This window comes from Nomascus leucogenys, chromosome 2, assembly GCF_006542625.1.
Source record: "Nomascus leucogenys isolate Asia chromosome 2, Asia_NLE_v1, whole genome shotgun sequence".
NCBI lineage: Eukaryota > Metazoa > Chordata > Mammalia > Primates > Hylobatidae > Nomascus > Nomascus leucogenys.
Window position 1 is genome coordinate 5626159 of NC_044382.1, and position 19992 is coordinate 5646150.

Below are 19992 nucleotides of genomic sequence, written 5' to 3' on the forward strand. Positions count from 1 at the left end.
GATTTCCATAGAAAGGAGAAAAACATTTATTCCAAAAGATGGCAGAAATAAGAAATTCATCCTGAAAGTATAGTTTGGTGCGATTCTGTTGAGATGGCTCTTCCCTCTGAACATGCTCTCCTACTGACCACCTCACTAGAGTCTTGTTTGTCTTGCAGCAGTTTCTAAACCACTGATTCCCACGTGAGAAGGCAGAAGCCATCTTCAAATCCACAGATTCCAAGGAGAGAGTAACGTATCTCTCAGAAGAATAGCATCTTCTATCTCAGAAGAGTACATAATCGTTTTGTGGAGTCAGCACAGTTCAGGTTATGTAGGCACGTAATTCACTGAAGTTTTCAAAAAAGGCAAAGGAAAACATACTGCATTGTAGAATAAGGCATTCAAATGTGCTGTTAACATTTAAGGCAGCTGATGGCCAAAACAGGCAAGTCAAGAAAGGTGGTCTGGTTTGGAGGTGATTTTGCATCTAGAAGGCATTCTCTTCTCGCGACCTGCAAAACAAAACCATTCTGGTAACCAGTCCTCATACATTCCTCAAGAAGGCAAAAAGTTAACATCAAGAAAGTTAACCAGGCCAACACTTTAAAATGCATAGATGCTCAACAAAATATGAAACACAGGATAATCAATTTGGTGCAAGTTTGGCCAGGTTTTGCAGGGCTGTGGCAAAAGTTCCAGTAACCAAGGACACTGCTGAAATGAGGAGCACAAGTAACACTCTATGTTACAGAAAGCAGGAAGAATGAATCTGACTGAGATTGATGGTGCTGGAATCTAATGAATTCACCGCAGTTTCAAGAGTCTGTATTTTTCCCTTCCCTCTATAGCTGCCCTCTAGCTTGCTCCCCGTTCTGGCTATCTCGAGTGTAGGTGACAAATGACACTTTTCTTTTTCTAGCAGCTTAAATCCAACACCATCTTTGTTTTGTTTTGGTTTTGGTTTTTTTTGGACACAGGGTCTTGCTCTGCCATCCAGCCTGGAGTACAGTGGTGTGATCTCGGCTCACTGCAGCCTCAATCTCCTGAGCCCAAATGATCCTCCCATCGCAGCCTCCCAAGTAGCTGGAACTACAGGTGCACGTCAACACATTCGGCTAATTTTTATGTTTTTTTTGTAGAGACAGGGTTTCCTCATGCTGCCCAGGTTGGGCTCTAACTCCTGGGCTCGAGCGTTCTGCCCACCCTCGCCTCCCAAAGTGCTGGGATTACAGGCAGGAGCCATCATGCTCTAAACAGACTATATTTACAATATACTAGGAAAACAGCATCAGGCCAAGGAGTGGTAATTACCAGAGCTACATGTTTCTTGTAGTAGTGTGAAAGCCTCATAATATCTTTCACTTAATCTAGGGATAATTTTCTGTTCTCTTCCTTAGGCCAGCAGAACAGCCTCTCTGTACAAGTATCAGTACCAGGCAGATTATAAATTTAGGCCAGGCGTGGTGGCTCACACCTGTAATCCCAGCACTTTGGGACGCCAAGGCGGGAAGATCACCTGAGGCCAGCCTGGGCAACATAGCGAGACTCTCTACAGCATGATGACACACACTAGTAGTCCCAGCTACTCCAGAGGCTGAGGGGGGAGGATCACTAGAGCCCAGGCATTTGAGGTTACAGTGAGCTATGATCATGCCATTCTGTACCCCAGCCTAGGTGACAGAGCCTGACCCTGTCTCTAATCAATAAATAATATTTTTTTCAGACAGTCTTGCTCTCTCACCCACCCTGGAGTGTAGTGGCCACAAACACAGCTCACTGCAGCCTCGACCTTCTGGACTCGGGCAATCTTCCTGCCTCAGCCTCCCAAGTAGCTGGGACTATAGGCCCACGCCATCATGCCTGGCTAATTTTTAAATTTTTCATAGAAATGGGGTCTTGCTATATTGCCCAGGCTGGTCTCAAACTCCTGGGCTCAGGTTTCCTCTTGCCTTGGCTTCTCAAAGTTCTGGGACTACAGGCATGAGCCTTCACACCCAGCCAATAAAATAAATTTTATCTGAGAATACTGAAGTAGTGAATATATATGGTTTGTCTGTTAATTTTCCATGAAGAGCACACTGATTAGACTTCTTCATAGTACAGGCATTTTGTGACAAAGAAACAATCAAAAAAGGGAAAAATAAGCCTTCACTTTTGAAAAACCTATACAAATGGGGGATAGTTTTCACTCAAGATCAATGATATCAGTTTAAAATAAATGTAGGCCGGGCACAGTGGCTCACGTCTGTAATCCCAGCACTTTGGGAGGCCGAGGCAGGCAGATCACTTGAGGTCAGGAGTTCGAGATCAGCCTGGCCAGCATGGTAAAACCCCATCTCTACTAAAAATACAAAAAAATTAGCCGGGCTTGGTGGTGCATGCCTGTAGTCCCAGCTACCTGGGAGGCTAAGGAAAGGAGAATGACTTGAACCCAGGAGACGGAGGTTGTAGTGAGCTGAGGTCACACCATTGCACTCCAGCCTGGGTGACAGAGCAAGACTCTGTCTCAAAATAAATAAATAAATAAATACATACATACATACATATACATACATACATACATAAAATAAAATAAATGTGCATTATGTTACATGGCAAAGGCATGTGGTTTGATTTTGGAATAAATTTTTATTTTTATTTATTTATTTATTCTTGAGACAGGGTCTTGCTCTGTCACCCAGGCTGGAGTAAATGCAGTGGCACCATCACGGCTCACTGCAACCACCACCTCCTGGGCTCAAGTTCCTTCCATCTCAGCCTCCCAAGTAGCTGGGACTACAGGCGGGTGCCACCACACCTGGCTAATTTTTGTATTTTTTGTTGTTGTTGAGATGGGGTTTCGCCATGTTACCCAGGCTGGTCTCGAAATTCTGGGCTTGAGCAATCTGCCCACCTCAGCCTCCCAAAGTGCTGGAATTACAGGTGTGAGCCACTGCGCCCGGCTGATTTTGGAGTAAATTAAGGAAGCATTTTTTATTTTTGAGGCAGAGTCTCGTTCTCTCACCCAGGCTGGAGTGCAGTGGCGCGATCTCCACTCACTGCAAGCTCTGCCTCCCGGGTTCATGCCATTCTCCTGCCTCAGCCTCCCGAGTAGCTGGGACTACAGGCACCCGCCACTGTGCCTGGCTAATTTTTTGTATTTTTTAGTAGAGACGGGGTTTCATTGTTAGCCAGGGTGGTCTCGATCTCCTGACCTTGTGATCCACGCACCTTGGCCTCCCAAAGTGCTGGGATTACAGGCGTGAGCCACCGTGCCCGGCCAGGAAGCCTGTATTCTTATCATCTTTGATAAGAAATAGCTGATTGGGGGTGGGGCTGAAGAACTTAATCAAAGAGTCCATGTTCTCATTTTGCAAAATAAAGGAGTCATGGCCGGGCGCGGTGGCTCACACCTGTAATCCCAACACTTTGGGAGGCAGAGGCGGGTGGATCACGAGGTCAGGAGATCCAGACCATCCTGGCTAACACAGTGAAATCCCATCTGTACTAAAAATACAAAAAATTAGCCGGGCATAGTGGCGGGTGCCTGTAGTCTCAGCTACTCAGGAGATTGAGGCAGGAGAATGGCGTGAACCTGAGAGGCGGAGCTTGCAGTGAGCCAAGATTGCGCCACTGCACTCCAGCTTGAGCGACAGACTGAGACTCCGTCTCAAAAAAAAAAAAGAGTCATAAGGTTACTATCAGATAAAACTGACAAAGGGTCAGATGCGGTGGCTCATGCCTGTAATCCCAGTACTTTGGGAGGCAGTGGTGGGTGGATCACTTGAGGTCAGGAGTTCGAGAACAGCCTGGTCAACATGATGTACCCCATCTCTACTAAAAAAAAAAACAAAACACAAAAATTAGGCCGGGCACGGTGGCTCACGCCTGTAATCCCAGCACTTTGGGAAGCCGAGGCGGGCGGATCAGGAGGTCAGGAGATCGAGACCATCCTGGCTAACACAGTGAAACCCCGTCTCTACTAAAAATACAAAAAATTAGCCAGGCGTGGTGGCGGGCACCTGTAGTCCCAGCTACTTGGGAGCCTGAGGCAAGAGACTGGCGTGAACCCGGGAGGCAGAGATTGCAGTGAGCGGAGATCGCACCACTGCACTCCAGTCTGGGCGACACAGCAAGACTCCATCTCAAATAAATAAATAAATGAACACAAAAATTAGCCAGGCGTGGTGGTGCATGCCTGTAGTCCCAGCTATACGGGAGGCTGAGGCAGGAGAATCACTTGAACCTGGGAGGTCAATGTTGCAATGAGCCAAGATTGCGCCACTGCACTCCAGCCTGGGTGACAGAGCAAGATTCCATCTCAAACAAACAAACAAACAAAAACCTGCCAATAGGCCAGGTGCAGTGGCTCACACCTGTAATCTCAGCACTCTGGGAGGCAGGGCGGATCACCTGAGATCAGGAGTTCAAGACCAGCCTGGCAAACATGGTGAAACCCTGTCTCTACTAAAAATACAAAAATTAGCCGGGTATGGTGGCACATTCCTGTAATCCCAGCTACTCGGGAGGCTGAGGCACGAGAATCACTTGATCCCGGGAGGTGGCGTTTGCAGTAAGCCAAGATCATGCCACTGTACTCCAGCCTGGGCAACAGAGTGAGACCCTGTCTCAAAAAAGAAAAAAAAAAAACTGACAATGAAGATAACATAAAAATATTAAGTCTAGAATAAAGAAATCTGTTCGGGGAAAAGTAAGTTAATATACTTCTTTAACGATATATTAGGCTTAATTTTTTTATCTTTTTAAAAATTTTAGATAAATTTGCAAAATAATTCCTTTTTTTTTTTTTTTTTTTTTTTTTTTTGAGATGGAGTCTCGCTCTATCACCCAGGCTGGAGTGCAGTGGCACGATCTCGGCTCACTGCAAGCTCCGCCTCCCGGGTTCACGCCATTCTCCTGCCTCAGCCTCTCCGAGTAGCTGGGACTACAGGCGCCCGCCACCACGCCTGGCTAATTTTTTTTGTATTTTTAGTAGAGACGGGGTTTCACCATGGTCTCGATCTCCCGACCTCGTGATCCACCCGCCTCGGCCTCCCAAAGTGCTGGGATTACAAGCGTGAGCCACCGCGCCCGGCCAATAATTCCTTCTTTACTATGATATGTAAGGCTATATATTGTAGGAGATTAAATACAAGGAGTTAAGCATGTATTTAACAATTCAAGGCAATGTACCAAATGAATGGCAAAAACTGGAGAGCTAAATATGTTTAGAAAGAAAAGAAATCACTTTGAAACAAAGTAGCCAAGGAAGGAAGTGCTAGGATTTGCCAGCTGGGCACTGAAAGAGAAAGCATCAGAAATAATTAAGAGAGAATGGGTGAACTGAGGCAAGAAAGCAGAAGGAATTTTCACAGGAGAGTGTATTTACCAAGTTGTTTTCTAAATTAATGAATGTAGTAGGGTAGTGAGAGTCAGGAAAAACCAAGTAAAGCTAATGAGGTCAAGAACAAGGGCCCACACCACTAGGGCCTGGAGGGGGAGGTAGTGAGAAGGAAGGCAGACTGGGGAGGGAAGGCCTTGACAGTCAAGTCAGAGCTGGACATGACCTGCAGGTTAGCCGTTCTTATCTGTTGTGGCTCATGGGACTGTTGGTGACCCTGGCAAAAGTTGTGTGCTTACAACATTTTATATCGCATTTCAAGGGGCATGTACTCTCTACAATCAGAGACCTTAGGTTAAACAAAACAAAACAGAAAAACAAAACAAAACAAAACAAAACACCCTGCTGCAGGCCACAGAGAACTACTGACAGTTTCTGAGGCAAGCTGATCTATTTCAGGAAGATAAACAGGGTGGTGTTCTGTAGATAGATGACGGTAGAGCCCGGGAGACCAGATGAGGAGCCCCTGCCATAATTCAGAGCTGTAGTAAGTTGGGGCAGAAATCAGTGTGCCTGAAGGAGGAATGGAAAGGAAGGGCGGACACAAGAGATATAATGAGAGCAAATGGATTTGAGGAAGAGGAGAAAAAAGTGACGTGACAGGTTCTGACCCTGACACGGAAAACTATGATATTGGGAACTGAAATGGAGACACGGCTGAGTCTGAAATGGCAGAATACCCAACCAGAGTACTCAGAGTAAAAGATTTACTTTTTAACCACACAACACCTTGCACTGTTGAACTTCTCCCAAGTATGGCTTAATTCAACATCCCAACAGATCACAAACCCCTTTGGAGGCCAGTCTTCCCCTACTTCAGTACTATACACCTCACAAGCACTCAAGTATTTTTGGAATGTGTAGAAAAACAGCTCCCACAGGGCAGAGGCCTAATTATCAATATCCTCTATTTCTTTCCTGGCCCGGACTTTATAATAAAATAGATAGCATTTCTATGCCTTCAGACTGTGGTCAACCATATCAGATCATCTACCAGGTAACAACGCTGTGCTAAACCAAGTAACTTCCAGGACACTGGGTCTGAAGCCGAAGCCACTCCTCCAAGGAGATTCCATGGTAGCAGCACACCCCACAAGGCTATAGGAAAGTAAACATCAACAAAAACAGCAACCTTGACATTAGAGTCCCACATACATCTTAGGAAGTCACACTCAGGAATCTAAGGGAAGCAGACAAGGCTGGAAAAGCCAGGGATGGAGTGAGCACTGCTCTTAGGAGTACTGGACACGTTTATTTGCAGCCAATAAACATAACGTGCTGTAACTCTGCCTCTCATCAGGCTGTGGTTCGGTTCTTCAATTCGGGAAAGAAAATCATGACAATTACATTGATTAAAGCAGCAAAAGATCAGCTATGTATTTAACAGTGTGTTCTTTGGATTGATTCCATTTCATCTATATAAAATTATTCTAAAGCTTTCATAACTGGTCCTCATTTTTCTCTGTTGAATACCATGTCTGGCTTACACCTACTTTCCAAATCTGGCCTCTTAAAAGAAATCACGTACTAAACCAAACATTTTTCCTTATCAGGTGAGGTCAGACCCAAATCTACTTTCTAAACTCCTTTATCGTCTCACCATTAGGTAAAAGTTCAAAATTCAAAAGGTTAAACAAAGCTCAATCCTTTGACTTTACCATCCAAAAAGTGAAGTCATCCTGTCTTAAGTCTGTCTGTTCTAATGCTAGGCAGAGATTAGATCTCTTGATGTGTTAACTCCAAAGTCTTAGGTTACGATACCACTGTAATTCTGTTAAGTGCAGAATAGGCATGACATGATGTTCATAATTAGGGATCGCCTGGCTTGCCCTCCTACTTCCTGGCATTTTGCTTTTAAAAGAACCATCTTTAGTATAAGGGGTTTCAAGCAGCCCGAGTGTGTGCTGTGGACCAGAGTGAAAACATGAGGAATCTGTCAATCAGGTTGACAGAGACATGACAGTGAAAAGAATAAGCAGATAAAATGTCTTCAGATCCACCCACCCAGTGTTATTTAGTGTCAAAGGGCCCAATTCTCTCATTATCATGGAAGGAAATGAAACTCAGAGAAGTTAAGTGAAAAACAATGCTGGAACTAGATCCAACTGAGGCCTGAAGTTCTCAGCTTTAAACCCCAATCAACAGCCTTACCTAACACTCACTACAGTTGAAATAAAGAGTAGAAAACAGAACTTGATGAAAAAGGCAGGTTAAAAAAAATTGGTATTATTGCCAGGCACATTGGCTCATGCCTGTAATCCCAGCACTTTGGGAAGCCAAGGTGGGAGGATCGCTTGAGGCCAGGAGTTTGAGACCAGGTTGGGTAACAGAGTGAGACCCTCGTCTATTAAAACAAAAACAAAAACAAAAAAACCCACACGTATGTATAAACATATATATAAAAAATATATATATATATATATATTTTTTGAGACGGAGTCTCGCTCTGTCGCCCAGGCTGGAGTGCAGTGGCGCAATCTCGGCTCACTGCAAGCTCCGCCTCCCGGGTTCACGCCATTCTCCTGCCTCAGCCTCTCCGAGTAGCTGGGACTACAGGCGCCCGCCACCACGCCCGGCTAATTTTTTTGTATTTTTAGTAGAGACGGGGTTTCACCGTGGTCTCAATCTCCTGACCTCGTGATCCGCCCGCCTTGGCCTCCCAAAGTGCTGGGATTACAAGCATGAGCCACTGCGCCCGGCCTAAAATATATATATTTAAGGGGAAATTAAATTGGCAAAATTCAGGTTGTGGCAAAACAGAAACTCATACTTTTTCTTTCTTTTTTTTTTTTGAGACAGAGTCTCTTTCTGTCACCCAGGCTTGAATGCAGTGGCGCAATCTCGGCTCATTGCAAGCTCTGCCTCCCGGGTTCACGCCATTCTCCTGCCTCAGCCTCCGGAGTAACTGGGACTACAGGCAGCCGCCACCATGTCAGGCTCATTTTTTTATTTTTTTTTTAGTAGAGACAGGGTTTCACCGTGTTAGCCAGGATGGTCTCAATCTCCTGACCTCGTGGTCTGCCTGCCTCAGCCTCCCAGAGTGCTAGAATTACAGGCGTGAGCCACCGCACCCGGCTATTTTTTTTTTTTTTTTTTTTTTTTTGAGATGGAGTCTCGCTGTGTCACCCAGGCTGGAGCGCAGTGGTGCAATCTTGGCTCACTGCAAGCTCCGCCTCCCGGGTTCATGCCATTCTCCTGCCTCAGCCTCCCAAGTAGCTGGGACTGCAGGCGTCTGCCACCACGCCCAGCTAATGTTTTTGTATTTTTTTTAGTAGAGATGGGGTTTCACTGTGTTAGCCAGGATGGTCTTGATTTCCTGACCTCGTGATCCGCCCGCCTCAGCCTCCCAAAGTGCTGGGATTACAGGCATGAGCCACCGCGCCCTGGCCACTCATATATTGTTGATGGGAATGCAAAACAGTATAATCTCTATGGAAGACAATGCAACAGTATCTAGAAAAATCACATATATCTTTAAACCAGAGACTGCATTTTCAAGGAGGCTACATTAAAGATCATTGGCAAAAACAGAAAATGGCATATGCATAGGATGGCACTGTGGCTTTATCAGTAATAGCAAAAGACTAGAAATAACCCAAAAGGATTATCAATGGCTATAAAGAGATGAGAAACATCTCTATACACCAGTAGGATGCAGCAATCTCTAGCATATATTGTTCAGCGAATAAAACAAGGTACAGAACAGTATATGTAGCTGATATCTTTTCTGTAACAGCAGTGTGTATGTGTGTATATACATATGAATGAATATATGCATTTGCTTAATCTTTGCAAAATATGAAACAGTGAAAGGATAGATTTCTCTGAATATATCTTGTTCATAATTTGACTTTGGAGATGTTTCATATACTCAAAAAACAGCAGCAAATAAAACAAGAAAATACAATAAATTGAACACAAACAACTTAGTCTAATTGTATATCAAACTGGTGACGAAACTCCCAGGGGAAATAATAATAATTACAGGCTGGACATAGTGGCTCACACCTGTAATCCTATCACTTTGGGAGGCCAAAGTGAGTGGATCACTTGAGACCAGGAGTTTCAGACCAGCCTGGGCAACACAGTGAAACACTGTCTCCATACAAAATTTTAAAATTTGCAAGGCATGGTGGCACACACCTGCAGTCCTAGCTACTCAGGATGCTGAGGTGGGAGGATTGCTTGAGCCAGGAGGCGGAGGTTGCAGTGAGCTAACATCACAGCACTGCACTCTAGCCTGACCAACAGTGAGACCCTGTCTCAAAAAAAAAAAAAAAAATTATTATTATTTGAGATGAGGTCTTGATATATTGCCGAGGCATGTCTCAGACTCTGGGCTCAAGAGATCCTTCTGCCTCACCTCACCAAGCAGCTGGGATTACAGGCACATACCACTGTACCAGCTGTTATTTTAAGTGACCTCAGAAAATAGCACTTGATGAACTCATATCTATTAGTTATACTGGTGTTATCTTGAAAGTATTTTGCTGGGCATGGAGGCCCACACCTGTAATCCCAGCACTTTGGGAGGCCAAGGCAGTTGGATCGCTTGAGCTCAGGAGTTTGAGACCAGCCTGGGCAACATGGTGAAACCCTGTCTCTACCAAAAATACAAAAAATTAGCCAGGCATGGTGTCACGTGTCTACAGTCCCAGATACTCAGAAGGCTGAGGTAGGAGGATCACTTGAGCCCAGGAGGCAGAGGTTGTGGTGATGCACTCCAGCCTGGGTGACAGAGACTCTGTCTCCAAAAAAAAAAAAAAAAAAAAAAAAAGTATTTTATATACATTGTAGAATAATAAAAGTTACTGTTATTAAGGAACAAGGATTTTCAGGCCAGTCATGGTGGCTCATACCTGTAATCCAAGCAGTTTGGTAGGCCGAGACAGGCAGATCACTTGAGGTCAGGAGTTCAAGACCAGCCTGGCCAACATGGCGAAACCCATCTCTACTAAAAACACAAAAATTAGCTGGGCGTGGTGGCGTGTGCCTGTAGTCCCAGCTACTCAGGAGGCTTAGGCAGAATTACCTGAACCCAGGAGGTGGAGGTTTCAGTGAGCCAAGATACTGCCACTGCACTTCAGCCTTGGCAACAGAGGAGGACTCTGTCTTTAAAAAAAAAAAAAAAAGAAAAAAGAAATTAAGAAGGCCAGGCACAGTGGCTCACACCTGTAATCCTAGCACTTTGGGAGGCCGAGGTGGGTGGATCACGAGGTCAAGAGTTCGAGACCAGCCTGACCAACATGGTGAAACCCTGTCTCCACTAAAAATACAAAAATTAGCCAGGTGTGGTGGCACACACCTGTAATCCCAGCTACTCGGGAGGCTGACGCAGGAGAATCGCTTGAACCCAGGAGGCGGAGGTTGCAGTGAGCCGAGATCACGCCACCGCACTCCAGCCTGGCGTCAGAGCAAGGCTCCGTCTCAAAAAAAAGAAAAAAAAAACCAAAGAAATAAAAACTCTGTAATGTTATATTTGAAAATACTAATGTAAACTTATGATTTTTTTCTTCTGAAAAATACATACTTCCTGGTTCTTTCCACTGAAAAGGCTTAGAAGCAATTATGCTTAATTATCCCAGGCAGCAACAAACGCACCTAGCACTCAGATCGTGATTCTTAAATGCCATTTCCACTGAACAGAACCAGGGTCAAATGGGCCTGAGAACTGACTAGTAAACCAGACATCCTTTTAGTGGGGAATTCAGAAATCAATTCAAGGAACAGCTAAATCTAAGTCTCGGACAGAAAATATACAAGAGGGGCCTGGACATCTTGATGTTGCCAGAAAGTAAGGAAACTACCAAAAACGAACACCAGAAGTACATAGAAGCCATCCTAAACAGGCTCTCCTAGACAAAAACAACAACAACAACACAAAAACAAAAAAACACAACCATATAAAGGGTAAAAAATGTAATTATTTAAAATAAAAAAAAAATCTCATTGAATACCCTGGAACTTGGCCACCAACATCTTACTATGAAAATTAAAAGAATTAAACCTGTATTCTGCTTTTCCTGTATTTTTGTGTGATCTGTGTTTCTTTTTTTTTTTTTTTTTTTTTGAGATGGAGTCTCGCTCTGTCGCCCAGGCTGGAATGCAGTGGCGCGATCTTGGCTCACTGCAAGCTCCACCTCCTGGGTTCATGCCATTCTCCTACCTCAGCTTCCCGAGTAGCTGGGACTACAGGCACCTGCCACCATGCCTGGCTAATTCTTTTTGTATTGTTAGCAGAGAAGGGGTTTCACCATGTTAGCCATGATGGTCTCGATCTCCTGACCTCATGACCCGCCCACCTTGGCCTCCCAAAGTGCTGGGATTAGAGGCGTGAGCCACCACACCTGGCCCAATGATCTGTATTTCAACTCTATTAGATCATCCTGTTGATGAGGAAAAGTTTTTTTTTTGTTTGTTTTTTGAGACAGAGTCTTGCTTTGTCACCTAGGCTGGAGTGCAGTGGTGCGATCTTGGCTCACTACAACCTCCATCTCCCAGGCTCAAGTGCTCCTCCCACCTCAACCTCCTGAATAGCTGGAACTACAGGTATGCACCACCTTGCCTGGCTAATTTTTGTATTTTTTGTAGAGACAAGGTTTCACAATATTGCCCAAGCTGGTCTCGAACTCCTGGGCTCAAGTGATCTGCCTGCCTCAGCATCCCAAAGTATTGGGATTACAGGCATGAGCCACTGTGCCTAGCAGGAAAGTTATCTTTATAGAAGCATTTCAGCTCATCAAATGCAGAGGTAATAATACAACTGAAAAATCGGACAGGCATGGTGACTCACGCCTGTAATCCCAGCATTTTGGGAGGCCTAGGTGAGTGGACCACCTGAGGTCAGGAGTTTGAGACCAGCCTGGACAACACGGTGAAAACCCATCTCTACTAAAAGTAACCAAAAATTAGCCAGGTGTGGTAGCACATACCTGTAGTCCTAGCTACTTGGGAGGCTGAGGCAGGAGAATCACTTGAATTCAGGAGGCAGAGGTTGCAGTGAGTTGAGATCATGCCACTGCACTCTAGACTGGGTGACAGAGCAAGACTCTGTCTCAAAATAAATAAATAAATAAAAATAGAACTGGAAAAATCATCATTTGCGGCTGGGCATGGTGGCTGATGGCCATAATCCCAACACTCTGGAAGGCCAAAGTGGGAGGATCACTTGAGCCCAGGAGTTTGAGACCAACTTAGGCAAGATGGTGAGACCTTGTTTCCACACACACACACACACACACACACACACACACAAAATTCACATGTGGTGCTGTGTGCCTACAGCTGTTAGGGAGGCTGAGGCAGGTCGATCTCCGGAGCCCAGGAATTCAAGGCAGCAGTGAGCTATGATCACACCACTGCACTCCAGCCTGGGCCATAGAAAGAGCCCTCTCTCTATATATAAAAAATAAATAAAATTTTAAAAATTAGCCAAAACATGGATCACATAGTGAGACCTTGTCTCTATTAAAAATTAAAAAATTAGCCAGGCACGGTAGTGTGTGCCTGTAGTCCCAGCTACTCAGGAGGCTGAGGCAGGAGGATCACTTGAGCCAAGAGTGCGAGGCTGCAGTGAGCCATGAGGGTGCCACTGCACTCCAGCTGGATGACAGAGACTCTGTTTCAAAAACAAAAAAGTTAGGGCGTGGTGGCTCATGACTGTAATTCCAAATACTCAGGAGGCTGGGGCAGGAGGATCGCTTAATCCCGGGAGGTCAAGGCTGTAGTTAGCCGTGATTATGGACCGTACTCCAGCCTAGGTGATAAGAGTGAGATTCTGTCTCAATTAAAAAAAAAATAAAAACAAAAAAAACCAGCAGCAGCAGCAAATCACCATTTGCCATTTCAACTAAAATGATTAATTCAGGCTATGATCATCAATGGATAAAATCACTTGATAAAAAGAACTTTACAAATGAAGGAACCAGGCTGTCATTACCTGAACCCAGTGATCACATCAGCCTTACCAAAAATAGGAGAGCCAGACATCCTGTTTCTCCAGATGGGAGGCAATACACAGTTTACAGTAACACCTAAAGAGCCAAGAAAGTTGAACCTAAATCTAGTCAAGGCATTTAAAGCTAACTTCCATTTAACAAAATAATGAAAACAATGAACAGATTAAATAAGAGGTTTCCTGACTCTTGGCCAGTGAATAAATCTTTCCACTACACCACTACTAACCTCTCTGACCCTCAGGACAAACAGAAGCTGCAACCTTAAGACTGATTTTCCTTTTTTTTGAGATGGAGTCTTGCTCTGTCGCCCAGGCTGGAGTGCAGTGGCGCGATCTCAGCTCACTGCAAGCTCCGCCTCCTGGGTTCACGCCATTCTACTGCCTCAGCCTCCTGAGTAGCTGGGACTACATGCGCCCGCCACTGCGCCCAGCTAATTTTTTGTATTTTTAGTAGAGACGGGTTTCACCGTGGTCTCGATCTCGTGACCTCGTGATCCACCCGCCTCAGCCTCCCAAAGTGCTGGGATTACAGGCGTGAGCCACCACACTCGACCCAAGACTGATTTTCAAAAGGCACTGATAAGGTTTGGATTATATGTCCCCTCCAAATCTCATGTTGAAATGTGATCCCCAATGATGGAGGTGGGGCCTGGTGGGAGGTGGTTGGATCATGGGGGTGGATTCCTCATGAATGGCCTGGTACCCTCCCGATATGGTTTGGCTGTGTCCCCACCCAAATCTCATCTTGAATTGTAGCTTCCATAATTCCTACGTGTTGTGGGAGGGACCTGGTGGGAGATAACTGAATCATGGGGGGTGGTTCCCCCATACTGTTCTCGTGGTAGTGAATAAGTCTCATGAGATCTGATGGTTTTATAAGGGGAGACCCCTTTTGATTGGTTCTGATTCTCTCTTGCTGCTACCATGTAAGAACTGCTTTTCATCCTCTGCCATTATTGTGAGGCCTCCCCAGCCACGAGGAACTGTGAGTCCATTAAACCTCTCTTTCTTTATAAATTACCCAGTCTTGTGTATGTTTTTATCGGCATCGTGAAAATGGACTAATACACCTCCCCATAGTAATGAGTGAAGTAGTTGTTAGTGCACACAAGAGCTGCTTGTTTAAAGGAGCCTGGCACCTCCTTCTCTCTCTCTTGCTCCCTCTCTGGCCATATGACACGGCTGCTCCCCTTCTGCTTTCTGCCATGAGTAAAAACCTCCTGAGGCCTCACCAGAAGCCAAACAGATGCGGGTGTCATGTTTATACAGCCTGCAGAACTGTGAGCCAAATATAAACTACCCAGTCTCATGTATTCCTTTATAGCAACACAAAACAAACGAACGCAGGCACCTTTCTCCATCCAAAGCATTCAAAAACCTTAATTTTGTTTTCTCTGTCTGCTCCCAGACTAGAACTAAGCAGCCAAAGTGAATGCTTAGCACACTCTCGGGGAAGCACAGCTCTGTCTTGCACCAGTGCCAGACGCCACCAGAACAGTGGCGCAGGCAACCGGATGAAGACAAGACATTCCTCTCCCAGCAGTGTAACACCATCACAGGAACGGTTCTGTCCGGATGGCTGACTACTGCTGGAAAGAAACCTGCTCAATTTTAAATCTGCCAGCCACTTTTTAAAGTTGCTGGATCTCACAATGCCAAGTATAAACAGTTACTTTTTTGATCTGCCTCTGAAAGAGTGCATGCAAGCTTAATTTTGTTAATTAAACTGTATTTACTTAAAAAGGCGGGGTGACAGCAGAATCTAAAAAGAATCTTACTGAGACTTAGGTAAGGTAAGGCTTAAGTTCCAATTTTATTTCTGCTCTTCAGATCGTGTTTGCATTCAGCAGCTTGCCCTTGCCATGTGTTAAAATGGCCATAAAATGTGAGAAAAAGTCAAGGCAAACCCTGACTGCATGACCATACTGATAAGAAAGGTCAAGAGCATAGTCACCTCAAAGACTGAGCACTGTAGAGCATGGCTTCTTCCTTAAGGCCAATGATACTTCAGATACCAGATGGTTTCATTTTTCAATTGTGGTCCAAAGAGAGGGTTGAGTTGGGCCAGAATTGCAATCAGCCAACTAAAAGAAGGATGGGAGAGAAACAACAACAAAGTGGTGAAATCATGTTAGAACATGACCATTTTCAATTGGCATGGAAAAAGTACACTAGCAAAACTTAAATCTACTGCATTCACGCCAAACCTTCCATACACATTGTGCTAACGGCAGCATGTCTGATAACAAAATGTTTCCCAGGACGTAGTCTGCCTTCATCTTGTGACATATCACAAAGCAGTGAGGCTTCGTCACAGTAAGTCTCTGACTTTTCTCTCATTACCTGATTATCTTTCCAAGTATCCAAGATTTCCTGAATTCATGATATCTTCGCTTCAAAGGGTTTTCACTTAATCTCAATTTATCATCATCACAACTCCCAACCTCAGGGGAAATATGTCTTATTTTATCCATTCTCCAAATGTTAAGACCCACAACCTATATGACACACCCATTTTTACTGGTACAGGCAAGGTTTGATTGCAGCTTATCACCTTCCAATTCGACTATAACATGTAAGGTCCCCTTTTCTAATCCCCATCACCACGAAAATATGCAACACATCCTACTGTGGAATTTAACAGAATGGGCATTTACCTTCTCCCCAGTTTACTTCAGAATCTAAATAACGAGGTATTCCTCTGTATTACAGACTAACTACAAAGGAAGTACAATGGTGTCACATCTTACTTCAGGGTTAAAAGTGAAAAATAGGTTGGATGTGGTGGCTCATGCCTATAATCCCTGCACTTTGGGAGGATAAGGATCACTCGAAGCCAGGAGTTGATGACCAGTCTGGGCAACACAGTGAGAACCCGTCTCTACAAAAAAATTTAAAAAATTCACCGTGTTTGCTGACTTGTACTTGTAGTCACAGCTACCCGGGAGGCTGAGGTGGGAGGATCCCTTGAGCCTGGGAGTTCAAGGCTGCAGTGCTATAGTTACATCACTGCACTCCAGCCTGGGCAACAGAGCGAAACCCTGTCTCTAAAAAAAGAAAAGAAAAATAGCATAGATTTATCTTTAAAATTTTCTTATATTGCTCACAAAGTTCTGTATAAAGGGTCTTATATATGATATGGTAATTCATATGCCAAATAAAGTTTGAGAATCACTTAGCTCAGACAAAAGCAAAGAAAAAAATATGCAAATGTCTGGGTATTCAAACCATTCTTCACTTACTAAAGAAATATTTAATGAGCACCTACTAGGTTCTAGGCCTCAGAAATACAATGGCGAAAAATGAAATGTCACTATCCTCACAGAGCTTACATAACAGAATGTCAGGTGATAACTGTTATGAAGGAAATCAAGCAGGGAGAAGGAAAAGAGAATGGCTTGGGGGGGCATTATTTCGACAGGGTAGTCAGGGAAGGAGGAAGACAGACAGGGGAATGAAGCAGAATACACACTGCCTTTAGTTCCTACTCAAAATCCAGTTGACCATTGAACATGGGTTTGAAACATGCAGGTCGACTTGGATGCCTGGGTCTGCTCATATGCCTGCCTGTCCTGCATCCACCTCCCTTTCCACCTCCTCCACCTCTTCTGCCTCTACCACAGCTGAGACAGCAGGACCAAACCCTCTTCTTCCTCTTCCTCAGCCTACTCAGTGTGAAGACAACAAGGATGAAGACCTTTATGCTCATCCACTTTCACTTAAAAAATAGTAAACATATTTTCTCTTCCTTATGATTTTCTTAACATTTTCTTTTCTCTACCTTCCTTTATTATAGGAACACAGGATATAATATGTATACAAATTATGTGTTAATTGACTATGTTATTGGTAAAGCTTCTGATCAACAGTAGGCTATCAGTAGTTAAATTTGGGGGGATTCAAAAGTTATAAATGGATTTTCAACTGTGCAGGGGATCGGAACCTCTAACTTCAACGTTATTCAAAGGTCAACTGTGTAAGAATTTGAACTTCTTTCATTGGTGGGCAGTGGTGTGGGGAAGAGGGCAGGGTTAAGGTAAACAAGCCCAACCAACCTCCAACTCCCAATCTGGGAGAGTGAAATTTGGTAACACACTGCTATCCTTTCTGCATGGTGCACTGGGATCTAGGGAATCACTTTTTCTTTTCTTTTCTTTTTTTTTTTTGAGAAGGAGTCTCGCTCTGTTGTCCGGGCTGGAGTGCAGTGGCACGATCTCAGCTCACCACAACCTCCGCTTCCTGGGTTCAAGCAATTCTCCTGCTTCAGCCTCCCGAGTAGCTGGGATTACAGGCGCGCACCACCATGCCCAGCTAATTTTTGTATTTTTAGTAGAGATGGGGTTTCACTATGTTGGCCGGGCTGGTCTCGAACTCCTGACCTTGTGATCCGCCCACCTTGGCCTCCCAAAGTGCTGGGATTAGGCATGAACCACTGCACCCGACCGGGAATCGCAATTTTTTTTTTTTTTTTTTTTTTTTTTTTTTTTTAAGACGAAGTCTCGCTCTCGTCACCCAGGCTGGAGTGCGATGGCACGATCTCGGCTCACTGCAACCTCTGCCTCCCAGGTTCAAGCGATTCTCCTCCCTCAGCCCGAGTAGTTGGGATTACAGGCGCCTGCCACCACACTCGGCTAATTTTTGTTTTTTTGAGACAGAGTCTCGCTCTGTCCCCCAGGCTGGAGTGCAGTGGCGCCATCTTGGCTCACTGCAAGCTCCGCCTCCCGGGTTCACGCCATTCTCCTGCCTCAGCCTCTCCGAGTAGCTGGGACTACAGGCGCCCGCCACCACGCCCGGCTAATTTTTTGTATTTTTAGTAGAGACGGGGTTTCACCGTGGTCTCGATCTCCTGACCTCGTGATCTGCCCGCCTCGGCCTCCCAAAGTGCTGGGATTACAAGCGTGAGCCACCGCGCCTGGCCAATTTTTGTATTTTTAGTAGAGATGGGGTTTCACCATGTTGGCAAGGCTGGTCTCAGGTGATCCGCCCACCTCGGCCTCCCAAAGTGCTGGGATTACAGGCATGAGCCGCCGCGCCTAGCCAGGAATCACTTTCTAAGGGTAAATGGATATATCACTACAGCAGTCTCCTTTTACACTTTCAGGACTTTAAATTTCCCTATAAGCAGGGAACTAGCCAAGCCCCAATTAGGCCATTATCTGGGTGGACCTTTTTTCTTTCATTTACTGTCATTTTTAGAGCTTTTCCAATCAGAGGATAAAAAGGCTGATTCCGATCACCAATGGAGAGATTGCTGGAGAATTAGCCAGCACCATATCAGAAGCTTGTGCCCACAGAAACAAAAGGTGATTTTGTGACAGGAAACATGACACCTGAGGAAACCAGGCCAAAACAGATAGTTCAAGCTGACTCAATAAACAAAAAGTTCATTCAGATGAGATTCTCTGATCCATCCTTAGAACTAGGGTATTAAACACAAACACAATACTAAGACTTGTAGTCGAGGTTCAACATCATCCATCTGACATTATAAAAAAAAGGAGAACAGCACAAGCGGACACACTGAAAAGCTCTGTGACTGCAGTTGACGCTAATGGTGCAGAGCTAAGAGTCATGGAAAATTCCAAACTAACTGAGGACTTCCCCAATCCCAGCAGGCAATACAAGCTGCCTGAAAAAACACTTTCGTAAGAGACTGAGACAACTGGCCAATGCCTAGAAATACTAAAAAAATCCATTAGAATTTAAACTAGCCTCTATCTCCTTTTGTTACCAATAATATAGCACAGAATGAAAACACCACTTCCCAGCACTTTGTAGGATGTTGTAGCGGAGTGGTTCTCCTCCCCAGCTGCAAATTATAATCACTCAGGGAACTTTTAAAATATAGTGATGCTATTTCTGAGTGGAAAAAACATTGACTCCTTTTCCTCTGCTTTCACACCACAATAATCAACACAGAAGAGACTTCTACAGCCAAATGTGTGGGGATTTCTCCCCACCAACAAGCACACAATCAATTCTGCAGGGGACTCCGGCTGGGTGTCCTCCAATTCAATCCTGACACTATCTGCCTGGAGGTAGCATCAGATCTCACAGGGTGAGGGCTTGGATCCACAAGACTGCCCCTCACTTCTGATGCCAATCGCAAGCCCCAGGTTGTTCTACCTGTGCTTCTGACCAACTGGCTATAAATCGGCGAGGCAGATTAATCTGCTAGAGCAGCTCGCGGAGCTCAGGGAAACACATTTTCTGGTTCACTATAAAAGATATTACAATCTGGGCACGGTGGCTCACGCCTGTAATCTCGACACTTTGGGAGGCCAAGGTGGGTGGATCACTTGAGCCCAGGAGTTCGAGATCAGCCTGGCCAACATGGTGAAACCCGTCTCTACTAAAAATACAAAAATCAGCTGGGCATGGTGGTGCACATCTGTAGTCCCAGCTACTTGGGAGGGTGAGGCAGGAGAATCACTTGAACCTGGGAGGCAGAGGCTGCAGTGAGCCAAGGTCGCACCACTGCACTTTAGCCTGGGTGACAGAGTGAGACTCTGTCTCAAACAAACAAACTAACAAAAGATACTACACAAGATACTGATGAAGGGATGGACAGGGTGAGCTATGGAAAGGGGCACAAAGTACCCATGCTCTTCCTGGGAACACCAGCCTCCAGGAATAGCTTCCAGCTTTCCCGAACCTCTCAGAACCCAATCCT

The 19992-nt window shown here is 45.0% G+C and overlaps 1 protein-coding gene and 1 non-coding gene across 2 annotated transcripts in view; both read right to left on the minus strand.

Moving 5' to 3' along the window:
• Positions 1-19992, minus strand: part of ATP6V0E1 (ATPase H+ transporting V0 subunit e1) — a 52976-nt gene continuing 32984 nt past the window's right edge. Inside the window, exons 3-4 of the mRNA XM_030825024.1 lie at positions 15274-15403; positions 1-494 (exon numbers count right to left, since the gene is read on the minus strand). Coding sequence (XP_030680884.1) covers positions 15310-15403 — 94 coding nt within the window. The 3' untranslated portion in view covers positions 1-494; positions 15274-15309. The remainder of the gene's footprint in view (positions 495-15273; positions 15404-19992) is intronic.
• LOC115831873 lies at positions 14713-14913 on the minus strand. Its single transcript, XR_004027363.1, has one exon. It is a non-coding gene; the product is annotated as a small nucleolar RNA SNORA74 (small nucleolar RNA).